Source organism: Leptodactylus fuscus, chromosome 1 (genome assembly GCF_031893055.1).
Source record: "Leptodactylus fuscus isolate aLepFus1 chromosome 1, aLepFus1.hap2, whole genome shotgun sequence".
NCBI classification, from domain to species: Eukaryota; Metazoa; Chordata; class Amphibia; order Anura; family Leptodactylidae; genus Leptodactylus; species Leptodactylus fuscus.
The window spans coordinates 214,968,179-214,985,099 of record NC_134265.1 but is presented as its reverse complement, the minus strand read 5'-3'; the positions used below and the strand labels follow the sequence as shown (position 1 = coordinate 214,985,099).

The following is a 16,921-nucleotide window of genomic DNA, read 5'->3' as shown; positions in this document are numbered from 1 at the left end:
TTTCACGTTCCACCTCAGTTTACACATTAAACTTACATTTTCCTCGTTCCCCCGCTGCTGTCTGCGCGCCTCTTCTCTCACTCGCGCATAGTTGTAGACGCGATGTGACGTCATCACATCGCGTCTACACAGCCGGCGTGCAGCAGTGGCAGCAGTAGCCGGCGTGCAGCAGTGAAGCAAGAAGCTGACCTGTGTCCGCTCCTTGCTGTAGCCGCGTATGTGTCCAACTCAGATCTGCATCCTCTGGACGCAGATCTGAGTTGAAATTGGGACACACAACTGCTGCGGGCACCAGGGGGCCGGCACACGGTGGCGGTCCAAAACCAGCCCCCCCCCCCCCATTTTTCAATTTGGCTGGGCCCCTGACGCCAGTAGCAGTAATACTGGCCTATCAGCGGCCCTGTGTGAGACACATGGGGGTACTAATAAAGGATCTTAATTATGAATATACTTAATTATTACCTCCATGTCCCACACATCAGTAACTCTTATGTGAGGCACACAGGGGGTTAATGTGAGGGACATGATGGGGTTAACTGCTATTTCTATGAGGCAAATGGAGTTATTAAGCTGTAATACACATGACCAGCCCAAGGGCTTATACTCGAGTCAATAAGTTTTCCCAGTTTTCTGTAGGGATTACACATCTTGAAAAGCAAGTGCACCCCTAAATCCCCTATATGTCTGAAGAGTAGACAACCTGATGATTGCATTTGTTTGAATGGCTTACTGAAGTCCACCTTCATGCAACTTTGTGACAAACACATTATTTAAAAAATAAATAAATAAATATGCAGTAACACACATTTGTACCTAAAACTCATATGTATACCACAAACCTAAACATCAAAAAGAGCTTACCGTATATACTTGAGTATAAGCCGACCCGAATATAAGCAGAGGCCCCTAATTTTACCACAAAAAAACTGGGAAAACTTATTGACTCGAGTATAAGCCGAGGAAGGGGGAGGAGCAGCTACTGAAAAATTGAAAAAATTAAAATGGTCGAAGTTTTTGGATGCAGTAGTTGCTGGGGAAGGGGTGTTTTGGTTGTCTGTCTACCCCTTCCCTGAGCACTGTTTTTTTCCCCCCCACTTGGAATTCAGCCTGGCTGAATATAGGGTATCTGCAGTGCTCCTATTAACTCATTCCGACAGAACAGGAGCACTGCAGATACCCTATATTCTATAGACCGGGCACTTTCAGACACAGGGATACCTAATGTGTTTGTGTTTTACAGTCATTTTCTACTTTTGTATGTATTTTAGGGAAAGGAGTGATTTAGAACTTTTATTTATTTATTTTTTTAAAGCTACTTTTTTTCCCCCCACTATTTTATGGGAGATTCTATACATTAAAAAAAAAATAATTTTTTTTTTTTTTTTTTTTGCTGACTTGAGTATAAGCCGAGGGGGGCTTTTTCAGCACAAAAACTGTGCTGAAAAATTTGGATTGTACTCCAGTATATACCGTATACTCAAAAACACATTCCAAGCAATACTTTGTTATCCATTGTGTTAAAAATATATAGTGCACTTACTGTAATTTGAAAATCTGCATTTTTTTTTGTGAGCGCACAGCATACAGTATATAAAAATACAACTTAACATTTTACACACTTTCATGAAACTGCAGCAGAGATTACAAGCAAAAGTACTTTCTCAAGCAACCCCTCTCTGCAAATAAACGGTTCTTTCCAAAAAAGAAAAAAAAAACAAAAAAAAAAAAACTGCAAGATGTGAGGAACAGAAGACAGAAACCTGGCAGACAGTGTCCGTCCGTGAGTGCCTGTGAGCGTTTTGTGCTCTCTGCGGCGAAACTTTTTTTTTTTTTTTTAAACCGGACACAAAGTCCTGCATGCATGGGTTTGAAAAATGACTGCAGGTTTCCGTCTCCTGTCCAGTTTCGAGCAGGAAACGGAAACCTGCAAAACTGAGACCGGGAAGCAGAGGTGATCCCACCCTCAGTAGTATTTGAATAAGACCATTTTCATTCATATGCATAGGCTGGTTTCAGATTGGCGTAATATGGGCGCTTTATTGCTTACATATTATGGATGTGGTTCCTCATTACTGTAGTTAGAGAGCCATAAGAGATGCTGCCTTAGGCTGGAAGAGGTCATTTCAAAGCTCTATATTGAATGATATGTTTGGTCTATGAAGATGATCTTAGATTCATTTTAAAGAAGATAATCTTCTTTAAAATGATACCATGGTAATCATGAAAACTCTTATAAAACTGGAATAATTAACTGTTAAATATGTAGAAGGGAATAGAGAACTGCGAGTTTGAGAACAGCATTTTTACCAGCGAATAACTCTAGATCTGTGATGATTTTTTTACGTATCATTTTAATCTTCATAGCCCTAACAGATCCTGAAGAATCAGTATTATTAATAAGGACGTATTACATACATCCTTGGCTACTGAAGTACATTCCTGTCAAGACGTAGGACATATGTCTAAGGCAGGAAAAGGTGTTAGAGAGTTAAATTATGCCGATCATCAGTACAGTTTGCATTTGTCACTACATTTCCCTTGAAAAGGGAAAGCACTTCTGATTGCTTCTCATGTAGATTTGATGGTGTTTTAAGTGCTCACTTTATGTCTGCATATACATAGCCTATGAACACATATCAAACAGTGTTGAAGCATCAGAAATTCTGGATGATTCTTTCTTCTCCCTTACTTTATATTGGTTGCTGATTCCATGTTCTACAGAGGTTGCGATTTTATTGCCTTATCGTTTGGTTTCTCTGCATTTTTTGGCAGAAGTTCTTGTCCTTGATTGTCTGTTTACTGTTTATTTGAAAACTTCAGTAAAATTTACAGTTTAAAAAAAATAAAAAATAAAAAATTCTGGATGACAAAGTACTGCAAACCCAAACTTTTTCATTCAGTGAAGTCTGTGAAAAAATGACACCAAACCAACCCCATTATAGTGGATATAAATTTTTGGTATTGAACAATTCAAACTTCCCTTTTAACCCTAGAACGCGTACCCATAGAAATCTACACATTCACACACCTGGGGCCTTTTAGGCCTGTTTACAATTATCATGGAATAGCTAAAAAAAAAAAAAAAATACTTTTCAAAGTTTATTGCAAAGTAAGGATGCATTCCCACTAGCGCTGGGGTCCACCTCCCCCCACACTCTTCCCAGCAATAGCAGAGTCATAAAAGTTCTTCCCCAGCAACAATACAGACAAAAAGACTGAGTATCACATGCACACCTAGTACAGGCCTAAAAGGCCCCTGGTGTGTGAATATGGAGTAGTCCCAAAAAAAGGTTATTATACCGAAATGCCTGTAACATAAAAATATATGAACAACTGGAAATTACTAACAACTATATACCTGAGGAATACCTAGAGTTTCAAAAATCTAACTAAAGTAATTTTACAGAAAATAGAGAACAAGCAACCTGGCAGGCCTGCGAGGCCCCAGGTATGCGTCCGCCAGCCTTAGCTGGGGTCACCAGGAGGTCAGATCCATTACGGAATCCCGTCCTGGCGGACCCCAGCACTAGTGGTAATGCATCCTTAGGGCCCCTTCACATGGCTGATACGCTGGCTGCTTTAGAACGTGTAAACGTTCCGTAGCAGCGGCCTCTAAAGCAGTTCCCATTGTTTTCTATGGGAGCCGGCATACGTGCGCTGCCCATAGAAATGAATGGAAAAAGCAGCCCATTCATTTCTATGGCGAGCGCGCGTCTGCCGGCTCCCATAGAAAACAATGCGATCTGCTTTAGACACCGCTGCTACGGAACGTTTACACGTTCTAAAGCAGCCAGCGTATTAGCCATGTGAAGGGGCCCTTACTTTGCAATAAACTTTGAAAAGTATTTTTTTTTTTTAGTTATTCCATGATGATTGTAAACAGGCCTAAAAGGCCCCAGGTGCGTGAATATGGGGTAGTCTCAAAAAAAGGTTGTTATACCGAAATGTCTGTAACATAAAAATATATGAATAACTGGAAATTACTAACAACTATATACCTGAGGATTACCTAGATTTTCAAAATTCAAACTAAAGTACTTTTACAGAAAATAGAAAACAAGTAACCTGGCAGGCCTGCGAGGCCCCAGGTATGCGTTCTAGGGTTAATTATGAGGGAAATGAGAGCAAGAGAGTTGACGCCTGAAGTACTACAATTGGTACAGCCTGGTTTGGGGCGGTTCTAACAAAAGGAAAAAAGCTTTTATGTATTAAACCAAGCTCATATTGGATAACTTACCAAAACTCTTTCAATCATATTTTGCCCAAATACAAATTTATTAGAAGCTGCATCTGCTTTGTGCGCTGAATTTTCAAGGCTGCAAAAAAGAATTGCAAAACAATGAAAATGTGTGCAAAGAATGTGATCTTCATATAAAGTAAGTGACATTAACCACAAAACATACAAAAAGTCATGCCATTAAATGTTCTGCCACTCACTCTCATATAGACTGTAATGTCTATATGAAAGTGTCTGTACAGCTGTATTCTCCTTAACCCCTTCCCGACATGCGCCGTAATAGTACGGCGCATGTCGGGTCTGTAACTATGGCGACCGCCATAGCCGCCAGGTGTCTACTGCTTTAAACAGTAGACAACCGGCTCTAATGCCTCCGATCGGTCCTTGGACCGATCGGAGGCATTAACCCCTCCGGCGCCGCGGTCAAAGGCACCGGAGGCGCCATTTTCCCAGCGGCGCATGGGCGCCGCCATTTTGCCCGGGATCGCCGGCTCCTGGAGCATGCTCCAGGGCCGACGTCATGTTGCTATGACAGCCGGGAGCCTGTACAAGGCTCCCAGGCTTGTCTGCAAAGCCTCTCTTTTGCAGGCTGGTCTATGCAGCCTGCAAAAGAAAGGATGCTTTTTTGCAATGCATTGCAATGCATTAGCATTGTAATGCATTGCATTAGTGATCAGACCCCCTGGGGTTCAACACCCCTAGGGGGTCTAATAAATGCAAAAAAAAAAAAAAAAGTTAAAAAAAATATAAAAAAATATAAAAAGAATTAAAAGTTCAAATCACCCCCCTTTCCCTAGAACACATATAAAAGTAGTTAAAAACTGTGAAACATATACATGTTAGGTATCCCTGCGTCCGAAATCGCCCGCTCTACAAATCTATAAAAATATTTTTCCTGTTCGGTAAACGCCGTAGCGGGAAAAATAGTCGAAAGTGCCAAACCGCCGTTTTTTCACTGTTTTGATTCTGATAAAAATTTGAATAAAAAGTGATCAAAGCAATAACATTTCCCGAAAATGGTAGAACTAAAAAGTACACCCGGCCCCGCAAAAAAAGACGCCCTATGCATCCCCGTACACTTACGTATAAAAAAGTTACGGCCGTCGGAATATGGCGACTTTTAGAAAAAAAATTTTTTAACACAGTTTTGGAATTTTTTTTAGGGGTCAAAATGTAAATAAAACCATATAAATTTGGTATCCCTGGAACCGTACCGAAACACAGAATATAGGGGACATGTCATTTTGGCTACACAGTGAACGCCGTAAAACCAAAGCCCGTAAGAAAGTCGCAGAAATGCATTTTTTCTTCAAATCCACCCCATTCTGAATTTTTTTCCTGCTTCCCAGTACATTATATAGAATAATTAATGGTGGCATCATGAAGAAAAATTTGTCCCGCAAAAATTAAGACCTCATATGGCTCTGGGAGCGGAGAAATAAAGTTATGGGGTTTAGAAAGAGGGGAGTCAAAAACGAAAATCAAAAAATGCCATCGGCGGGAAGGGGTTAAAGAGGTTATGTCACAAAACATTTATCTTTCAACCCTAGGATAGTGGATAAATAACTGATCAGTGAGTGTCTGACCTCTGAGACTCCCACCTATCCTGAGAATTGGGGTTTTTCTTCCCACCTCGCACAGTCAGCAGGACTGCAGTTAGGGTGCATTCACACTACTGATACGCTGCCTGATTGTGAACGTTAAAACACGTTCAGAATCAGCGCGTATAAAGCAGTTCCCATTCATTTCAATGGGGAGCCGGCATATGAGCGCTCGCCATTGAAATCAATGGGCTGCTTTTTTCACTACGAGCACTCCCATTCACTTCAATGGGAGCTCCCCATTGAAATGAATGGGAACTGCTTTATACGCGCTGATTCTGAACGTGTTTTAACGCGTGTTTTAACGCTTCAAGGTCAAAAGACAGCTTCCTAATTAGGAAGCTTTTTTTTTCGGGACCAAAATAAGCCAGTCGGTTTTTACGTGTGAACTAGCCCTTACTATCCCGTGACCCTGGTCTAAAGTCTCTCACCCAGCCAAACCAGTTTCCCTACGATGTGCTGAAAAGACCAACCAGACTGAAACAACGCTGTCCACAGCTGGGATTCTGTTATGTTTTGTAATGGATATACTGGTTTGGCAATAATCCCCGCATCATGTTATCAGGCTTATTGAAAAAGTCATGCATGATGTTAAGGGGGCTGTCCTAACAGACAGCATACAGAGGTACTGATTTCCTAATTACATCCTGGGAAACAGATTTGCATATTCCCCATAAATAAAGTATTGAGACTTAAAGGGAGTCTATCATTAGAAAAATCACATTTTCAAATGATGGCATGTTAGAATTAGCCTTTAAAAAGGCTATTCTGCTCTTACCTTCCCATTCTCTTCTCCCCGCCGTTTCTGTTAAAATCCGTGTATTGTGATATGCAAATTACACTGTCGGAGTACAGGGCTCCGAGCACACCCACATTATAATCTCTTGCCGCCCCTTAGTTAATTCTGTTCATGTCCCTCTTCATGTTCTCCTGATCTTCTGCCTTGATTAGGCATCCGATGCTGCGCTATATACCAACTGTGCTTGCTCCACCGCCATTTTGCTGTGGTCTGTCACATGTTCGTGTAACAGACCATCGCAAAATGGTGGCAGAGCAGGCGCAGTCGGTATATAGCGCAGCTTTGGATGCCTACGCAAGGCAGAAGATTGGGAGAACATGAGGAGCATGAACAAAATGAACTAAGAGGCGGCGAGAGGTTATGGCGCAGGGGTGCTCAGAGCCCTGTGGTCTGTGAGCGTAATTTACATATCGCAATAAATGGATTTTAACAGAAATGGCAGGGAGAAGACAAGAATGGAAGGAAGGAGCAGAATAGGCTATTCTAATTAGTGATTTTCTAATTATAGACTACCTTTAAGTACAGAAACCATCTGATGATCTCACCTGGAGCTAATGTATTGCAGAAAATAATTGGTCTGTGTTGGTGCATCTGCACTTTGGGGCCCAGTGTTTTCCACGTCAAGGGGATCTTTACATTCCACTCCGAGCTGCAAAGTTATAAACATGAATTTTAAAAGAAAAAAAGTGAACATCTCTGAAATGCAAGGAATATTTAAAAGCAAGCTAGAAAGGGAAAAGCTTGGGAAAGCAAACAAAAAAAAAAAACACAACAACAAAACTTTACCTTTACTCGGTCACGAAGATTCTGACCAAATACAAAGGTCTGTTGAGAATTCTGCTCAACCCTCTCTGAGCTCTCAAGAGCACCAAAATTAGTAGTCATTGACTCATCACCGGCCTAAGAAGAAAAAAAAAAAAACATACACTGTAAATTCACACAAATCTTCCAATTAAAAAAGGAAAATTCCCATAATTACACATTTATGGCTCATCAACAAGATGAATAAATTCCTGGTGCCAGCTCTCTGGACCCACACTCATTTCAAGAATGAAGGTTACCTGTCCCATTTAGGGAAGCACTGCATCCAGGTTAAGAATGACTAGAGAACACTTGCTTGGCATTGATCTATTGTCATTGACATTAAAAAAAAAAAAATACATTTCCCCAAATAGGTCATTGAGAAATTATCCTAATATCTGGATTTGGATGAAATTTGGTGTTGATGGTCCACCAGCTGCGGCGTTTTGGCAGCTGACCTGCGGCTGAACTCGTTCCTGGAGCTGTGCCCGTGATTGTTCTGGCATCTCAGCAGCTCACTGGGACGCCATATAATGAGCGTGTTGTTGGCGTTGATGATCCGCATGCTCCGGCTGCTCTCAAGCTGGCCTGCCGCTGAACTTGGTTATTGCACTGTGTCTGGGATTGTTTCGGCATCTCAGCACCTTGCTGGGACGCCATAGAATGAGCGCGTTTTGGGGGGGGGGTTGATGATCCACCTGCTCCGGCGTTTCGGCAGCTGTCAAGCTGACCTGCCACTGAACTCGTTCCTGGTGCTGTGCCCGTGATTGTTCTGGCATCTCAGCAGCTCGCTGGGACGCCATATAATGAGTGTGTTGTTGACGTCGATGATCCCCCTCAACTGCGCTTAAAGGGGCTCTATCACTAGGAAAAGTCATTTTTAACTAATCACACCTTTGCATAGCTTTTAGAAAGTCTATGGCACACCTACCTTTAGTATGTAGATTGCCTCAGTGGTTTCTGAATAAGTCCGTTTTTATTCATATGCTAATCAGACTGATCGATCGTGCACACCTCTGTTTCCTATGCACAGGCTACTGATGATGATGATGATGATGCTGACTCAGCTTCCTGTTTGCCTCACACACATAGAAGATAATAGAAAACAGGAGGCTGCTGGGAACTTCCTGAGCTGGCTGGAGGCTCATTAGCATATGAATAAAAACGGACTTATTCAGCGACCACTGAGGTAAGCTACATACTAAAGGTAAGTGTGGAATAGCATTTCTAAAGCCTATGCAAGCATGTGATTAGATAAAAATGACTTTTTCCAGTGATAGAGCCCCTTTAAGATCTCTGTGACTTCTGGTTACTTTCATAGCTGTCATTGTTTGCGACAAATTTGATTCTTTTTCCAGGCATGTTTAAAATTGGCAAACTGCGAATTTGCATGAAAGGTTTTTGCCCATGTTTGTCTGCACTGGAGCAGATCAGATAATATGCAAAGGTGTCTCCACACTGAGGGTTAGCGTGTGTTTACACAGAGAGATAACAGCCCTGGCTAAAATAAGGCTGCTGCTAAGAGCTGTGTAATATAGTATGTGAACTTAAATTCCTAACTGTCATGAAACCATGTCATTTACTGGGATAAAAAGTAACCTATATTTTAATCGGGGTTCCTATCTATCTATGTGCCAAATTTAGGTGTTTCTATTCCAAAAGGAACATATTCCCAGCTATGGACAGCGCTATTTCGGCCTTTTGGGCCTTCTCAGCATAGCACAGGGATACTGATTTGGCAGAGTGAGAGACTACAGACCAGGGTCAGGGGATAATCGTACACATCATGATAGTAGACTTATTAACTGAGTCATGCATGATGTTAAGGATGCTTCCCTCTAGAGGGCGGCATACAGAGTGCACTGTTCTCCAAATCACATCCTGGAGAACAGATTTGCATATGCTTTACCCAGAATCCCTAGCGGAGCAGGAATGACTTGTAAGTCTCCGTACTGCCTATGTAGGCACACACTCTCCCTGATGTGTACGATTATCCCCTGACCCTGATTTATAATATTAGTAAGAGTAGGGTGCCGTGGGTGTGGGTGAGCATTTTATGCTCTCCGCCGCGAAACCGCTTTTTTTAAAATCGGACACAGAGTACTGCATGTCCCACTCGGTGTCCGATTTAAAAAGAAAACGGTTTCGCGGCGGAGAGCATAAAACACTCACCAGCGCTCACGGCCGGACATCTTTCAAACCCATTCAAATGAATGGGTTTGAAAGAGTCCTACAGGTTTCAGTCTCCTGCTCAGTTTTGTGCAGGAAACGGAAACCTGCATGAACGGAGACCGGGCGCAGATGTAAACGCGCCAACACGTTCATTATATGGCGTCCCAGCAAGCTGCTGAGATGCCAGAACCATCATGGGCACAGCGCAAGGAACAATTTGAGTGGCAGGCCAGCTTGAGAGCTGCTGAAACGCCGTAACAGGCGGATCATCGATGGCACCAATTTGCTGAGTATAGGCGGATCATCAACGCCAACAACTCGCAGACGAAGCTGTGTCATCCAATGAATTCAATGAGAAAGGGTTTTTACAATAAGTTAAAAAATATCCAATTCTCTAGTTAACATCATTGGGACACACAACACCATGGGATGCCATAAAGCATTACCAGAGGGTGAGAAAAGAGTCTTCCATACAAACAGTCTGCCATAAAATACATCAGGTTGTAGGAGTTTGGAACACAGATTGGAATGGAAAATGTCAAATCTCTCTTTGGCAGAGCCTGGCGAGTCTGCACATAAAGTCAGATAGTAGGAGCCCAACTTTGTACCATAGGATGTATGGGATACAAAGGTAGAACCAACTGGACCAAAAGGATTCCCCCAGAGTAGACCCTGGTTATAGGGAGGCAACAGCCCTGGAGGCCACCAAATCCACACATGGCCAGAGATATACTACCCCAGGTGATAAGTAGGTTCTGATGGATTCAGATGATGCAAATCACCTCAGGCAGAGAAATCACAATCTCTAGAATGACCCTATCCCTGAATAGTAAGGCACAAGACCTTGTGGGATAATTAGTCAATCCAGATGTCTAGTGAGTAGAAATACCACAAGAAAGGAACCCACAGGGTTCAAGCAGAGTTTGTGGACCCAAGATAATGAAGGAATCAGAAGGTAAAGAATAGGCCCATAAAAGGATCGAAAACAGGCCCATTGGGAGAGTAAGAGAATAAGAGTCCTAGGAACAAGTGTCACTCTAGCAAACAGGTGAAAAAGAACAACAATAAGATTGCTGCACAGACAAAGATTGCGGCCAAACTGCAAGAACTAGCTGACTGAGGCAGAGAAGTCATCCAAAACTGCTGATGGAAAAGGTCAGTGGTGCTGCTGAACAGCAAGGACTATCTGACCAAAGTGAAGAAACCAAAAAGTCTGGAACCTGCTCCTGAAACTGCAAGCATTCCAGAGCACAGGAACCTAGAGGTCATTCATCTCGACTAGCTAGGAAGGCAGAGGACAGAAAAGGAAGTAAAAAAGAAAACCAAGAAAAAACAGTAAAAGAATACAGAAGAAAAACACACTGAAGGAGCTCAGTGGGACTCAGAGACTCAGCAAGAGCTCAGATGTTCAAAAAAGCTTGGGCCAAAAGTGTGGAAAGAGAGGCTCACCATCAACAAACAACCTGTGCTGACAAAGTGGTTGGGATAGCAAGGCGTTCTCAGTTGAACCCTGACAAGAGTACTTGAGGAGAAATTTGAATAGAGATCCACATCAGAGATGGAGGAGTCATCTCATATGACCAGTGAAAGACTGAGGAGTAAAAAGGAATGAAATTCTATTAGAGCAACTGGTATCAAAAAAACGGCAATAGAACAGTCAGGCAAGGGGGAACTTTCCCCAAGGTGATCAGAAAATCCCAAACGAGTAAATGACAGGAAAGTGTTGAAGGTTTTTTGCACATGGTAAAAGGATGTACAAAGGGTCGGTAGAAAAGATCACAACAAGCCTGCTGAGGAACCAGTCCTGGAAGTAATGGTAGAAGCAACAGCTGATACAGGAAGAAGGCAGTGGAGCAGCACACATATTCACATCAAGCAAAATATGTTGCTGGAACCCGAAATAGAGAAGATCACCATCACCTGGAGGGTTGAGTGTCAAGTCAGAAATGGGGAATGAAATGGCTGTGGTTTCCTAATGCAAACAACCAACTGCACGGGTCCTGGAGAAGAAAAGCAACAGGAAAATACAGCTTTACCCCCTAGGAATGCCATGACCAATAGTGATTACGGCATTCAGGAAGTCTGGGGGCAAGATCAATTGAGATGAGACTGCATGGGCCGAGGGATTGCCATAGCAGCCACGAGGCCAAGCAACAGCCTCCTAACTTCCTATGCATAGTTAATATAGTTTCACTATGTGCAACATTCTGCAATGCTATGTTCAAAATTCAAAAAAAAAAAAAAAAAAAAAAAAACAATTTTGTTAAGTATCTATATGTGCATATAAGTCCCCACTATAAAAAAAAAAAAAAAAAACAAAAAAAAAAACAAACCCATTATTTATCACATACAGTGAATGCACAAAATAACATTATAATCACTTTGCTTTGCAAAAAATTGCAATAGAAAGTGACCAAAAAGTCACACATACCAAACATTGGTATCAATAAAAAGTTCAACTGTGCTATCCAGATCTTCATAGTAGTGCTGGGCAAAGAGGTAGACTGCCTGAACCCTTAGACCTGGCCAATCTGCCTATTTATGTCACTTTATCTGATGCCCTGTGCTCCAGTCACATTAAAGTCAAACATCTGTGATTTACAACTACTCCTCTACAAGTTATAAGTGCCGGCATCTCTGTGCTGAAATTGCTGTCCAGGAGTTAGGCCTGGTTTACATCAGTGTTTGGTATTCCGTTCCGGGAGTCTGCTTGCTGTCAGTCAGGAATGCTTATTTTCAGTACGGATACAAAGTCCTGCAAGTTCTACTTTTCTCTCCACACAAAAAAAAAAACTGAAACCAAACGGAAATGGCACAAACAAATACATAGGGATTACTTTTAAAACCCATTGAAATTAATACATTTTCATCCGGACAGTTTGAAATCAGTTTTTGAAGATTTCAAATACTGATTTCGAATGGATTTGCCAAACAGAGATGTAACCAGGCCTTAGCTCTAGATTCTGGGCAAAGCAGTTCACACCTCATTTACATAGGAATAAAACAGATTTATATGTAAACAGAGCTCTAAAATTCAGAGATATATTTGGAAACTGTACAGTTTAATTACCTCTACAACATACTGCCATTATATTTATAACAAATCTACTGCTGACAGACCTCTTGAACACGTGACAAGGGCAAGTAAATGTGCTTGTACACCACTTTTCAGGAGGTATCTTCACAAACTACTTTCCCCTCCGCATGAATCGTGCGGAGACCGCACGGAAAATACACAGACCCCATTATAGTCTATGGGGTCTACGTGCTTTCAGTGCTCATCGCTTGTCAATGTGTTAGGTATTCCGTTTGGTGGGTCCCCAAGTGGATTCACCGAACGGAATACTGAATGCAGATGTGAATCAGACCTTACACTGTAATAAAACAAACTTTTAAGAGTTATCACTTTTATCTAGAAATTTTAACCCTTTATAGTTATCATTGTAAGGGTGAAACGGTCTTTGCATTCACACTGTGTGAGCAGTACTCATTCCCCTGCCAGCCCCCACCATCATCTACTTCCTGGATATTTGCTCAGTCTCACCAGGGAGCTGGTTAGAGAGAACACAAGGAATTTACAGCCCTCCTTTATATTGAACTACTGGTTAATTTACACATGGACCAGGGGTCCAGAAAATAAGCCATACTGAATATAAAACCATATAAAACCAAATTTTTGTTGAAAACCTATATAAATGTGATTAGAAGAACTAGGAAAGAAAATTTTAACATGTTTGCGTGCAATAGTATATATAAAACTTATTTTAGGTAAAAGAAAATTTACTTTTTTTTTTCCACATTTTATACCATTGTTCTACTTCTAGCAAAAAAAAAAAAAAAAAAAAATTCAACGTATTTAACAAATAGGGCTAGTTATTTCAAGCTTTATGCATCCTGAAAAAAACATGGTAAAACAAGTTGGGATATGCAAAGTCTTTAAAAAGATATCGCTGTGTAAAGCAATGCATACAAAAGTGCTAAATTTGGTATGGGCATTGGGGCATCAATGACGCTTGGTCCTGAAAAGGTTAAACCTTGCAAAAATGAGAAGTCCTGCTTAATAAATTGCCTTATGCTATCCTTCAACGGTGCGGATTCCTCCGCAACAATTTTATCCAAACAACCTCTACATATGGATTTCAAATAAGTGGATAGTGTTCTATTACAAAGGCCAATTTTTAGATATGATCGAGCCAGATCTTTGACTTTTGGCCAGTTTAGTCTAGGAAAGCAGGAAAAAAAAATGTCCATTAAGATTCATGTAGGGAGCTCTCATTCTCAAATGGATTAGAACCAGGAACCCTCACTGTACTGGATTTGAAGGTTTGGAGTTTTGACCTGGATCAACATTTCTCTGCAACTCAGATACTTCAGACACTGTGTATACCGAAGAGCATCCAGGCACAGGATGACATGGTTATAATCACAGTGTTGCAATAATCACAGGAAAATTGCTGGACTGAGCAAATATCCTTGGCAACAATAACTCTTGGCAGTGTGTGCTGTGGACTGGATGTCCGACCTGTGGTCATTAACATAGTGCTTACCAGCTGTTTTCTCATCCCCACCCCCAGTGAGTGTAGGTGCTGGAAATTATGTCATACCCAGGATGCTCTGGATCTGCAGCCAGCCTCTCCATTGTCCCTTCCGGTTTGCATTCCAAAGACCGGAAGTGATGCCAGATGCCACCAAGGGTGAGCCTTCAGCTTCACAGACTCCTAACTTCACAGAATGTAACCCAAAAAAGGGGAAAAAGTAGTTCAGACCCACTGGACCACTTCCGGCAGCCCACTACATCCAGGCATACAGACCCTACCGTAGCACCAGTAGAGGGAAGCAGAGCACAGTGCAGGGAAGAATAGTCTGGACTTCAGAAAGCATCCATGGAAGACTTGCATCCCACCACGTAAAGCAAATCTACAGCATTTCTGTCCTCAGCCCCAATAAAAGTTATATAAGAACATCTAAAATTTATTATTTTGTTCCAGGTGTGAACATGGCCCATTAAGGGGTACTCCAAGACAGCACAAACGGTAAACAGGAAACCGGGGTGCTTTCTGAAGGTATAGTGGGGGGGTGATCTTGTTTATATAGTAAGGCGGTCCTACGTGAAAGGGGTATGGTCATGGGTGAGGATAAAAGTTGTATATGTGAGTGTAAAATAACAGAAGGGTTCACAAAGGAAAGGAGCACCATGCTTTTGGGGTGTAGATTTAAAAGCGACTGGTTTCTAGAAGTGAACCAATTTTGTACAGTCATGGCCAAAAGTTTTGAGAATGATACAAAATATTAATTTTTACAAAGTCTACTGCTTCAGTTTTTCTAATGGCAATTTGCATATACTCCAGAATGTTATAAAGAGTCATCAGCTTAACAGCAATTACTTGCAAAGTCAATATTTGCCAAAAAATGAACTTTATCCCCCAAAACACATTTCAACATCATTGCAGCCCTGCCTTAAAAGGATCAGCTAACATTGTTTCAGTGATTGCTCCATTAACACAGGTGTGGGTGTTGATGAGGACAGGGCTGGAGATCAATCTGTCATGATTAAGTAAGAATGACACCACTGGACACTTTAAAAGGAGGCTGGTGCTTGGCATCATTGTTTCTCTTCTGTTAACCATGGTTATCTCTAAAGAAACACGTGCGGTCATCATTGCACTGCACAAAAATGGCCTAATGACCACACCTGGAATATTGTGTACAGTTCTGGGCACCTCAATTCAAGTAAGACATCGATATATTGGAGCAAGTCCAGAGAAGAGCAACCAAAATGGTGGAAGGTCTGCAAACCATGTCCTATGAGGAGCGGCTAAAAGAACTGGGATTGTTTAGTTTGCAGAAGAGAAGGCTGAGGGGAGATTTAATAGCAGTCTACAAATATCTGAAAGGTAGTCACAGTGCAAAGGGATCTACCCTATTCTCATTAGCACAAGGAAGTACAAGAAGCAATGGGATGAAACTAAAGGGAAAGAGATACAGATTAGACATTAGGAAAAACTTTCTGACAGTGAGGGTAGTGAGAGAGTGGAATAGGCTGCCACGGGAGGTGGTGGGCGCTCCATCAATGGAAATCTTCAAGCGGAATCTGGATAAACATATAGCTGGGATGATTTAGGAAAACCTGCACTCGCAGGGGGTTGGACCCGATGGCCCTTGAGGTCCCTTCCAACTCCACCATAAGAAATAAGAAATAGAAAGAAAAGAGTATTGCAGCTAGAAAGATTGCACCTCAGTCAACAATCTATCACATCATCAAGAACTTCAAGGAGAGAGGTTCCATTGTTGGCAAAAAGGCTCCAGGGCGCCCAAGACAGACCAGCAAGCCCCAGGACCGTCTCTTAAAAGTGTTTCAGCTGCGGGATCGGGCTACCAGCAGTGCAGAGCTTGCTCAGGAATGGCTGCAGGCAGGTGTGAGTGCATCTGCACGCACTGTGAGGCGGAGACTCTTGGAGCAAGGCCTGGTCTCAAGGAGGGCAGCAAAGAAGCCACTTCTCTCCAGAAAAAACATCAGGGACAGACTGATATTCTGCAAAAGGTACAAGGAGGGGACTGCTGAGGACTGGGGTAAAGTAATTTTCTCTGATGAATCCCCTTTTCGATTGTTTGGGACATCTGGAAAATAGCTCATTCGGAGAAAACGAGGTGAGTGCTACCACCAGTCTTGTCTCATGCCAACTGTAAAGCATCCCGAAACCATTCATGTGTGGGGTTGCTACTCAGCCAAGGGAATTGGCTCTCTCACAGTCTTGCCTAAAAACACAGCCATGAATAAAGAATGGTACCAGAATGTCCTCCAAGATCAACTTCTTCCAACCGTCCAAAAGCAGTTTGGCGATCAACAATGCCTTTTCCAGCATGATGGAGCACCTTGCCATAAAGCAAAGGTGATAACTAAATGGCTCAGGGAACAAAACAGAGATTTTGGATCCATGGCCTGGAAACTCCCCAGATCTTAATCCCATAGAGAACTTGTGGTCAATCATCAAGAGACGAGTGGACAAACAAAAACCTATAAATTCTGACAAAATGCAAGCATTGATTGTGCAAGAATGGACTGCTATCAGTCAGGATTTGGTCCAGAAGGTGATTGAGAGCATGCCAGGGAGAATTGCAGAGGTCCTGAAGAAGAAGGGTCAACACTGCAAATATTGCAACGCTGCATTAACTTATTCTAACTGTCAATATAAGCTTTTGTTACTCATAATATGATTGCAATTATATTTCTGTATGTGATAAAAACATCTGACAAACACACAAAAACCAGAGGGCAGCAGATCATGTGAAAATATAAGATTTGTGTCATTC

General features: G+C 42.0%; 1 protein-coding gene across 2 annotated transcripts in view; it reads right to left on the bottom strand.

Annotated features, from left to right (window-relative positions):
• Positions 1 to 16,921, bottom strand: part of RANBP3 (RAN binding protein 3) — a 126,290-nt gene that overhangs the window by 62,370 nt on the left and 46,999 nt on the right. For both annotated transcript variants that reach the window (XM_075283490.1, XM_075283496.1), the window contains exons 8-10: positions 7,424 to 7,537; positions 7,183 to 7,286; positions 4,238 to 4,316 (exon numbers count right to left, since the gene is read on the bottom strand). In XM_075283490.1, coding sequence (XP_075139591.1) covers positions 4,238 to 4,316; positions 7,183 to 7,286; positions 7,424 to 7,537 — 297 coding nt within the window. The remainder of the gene's footprint in view (positions 1 to 4,237; positions 4,317 to 7,182; positions 7,287 to 7,423; positions 7,538 to 16,921) is intronic.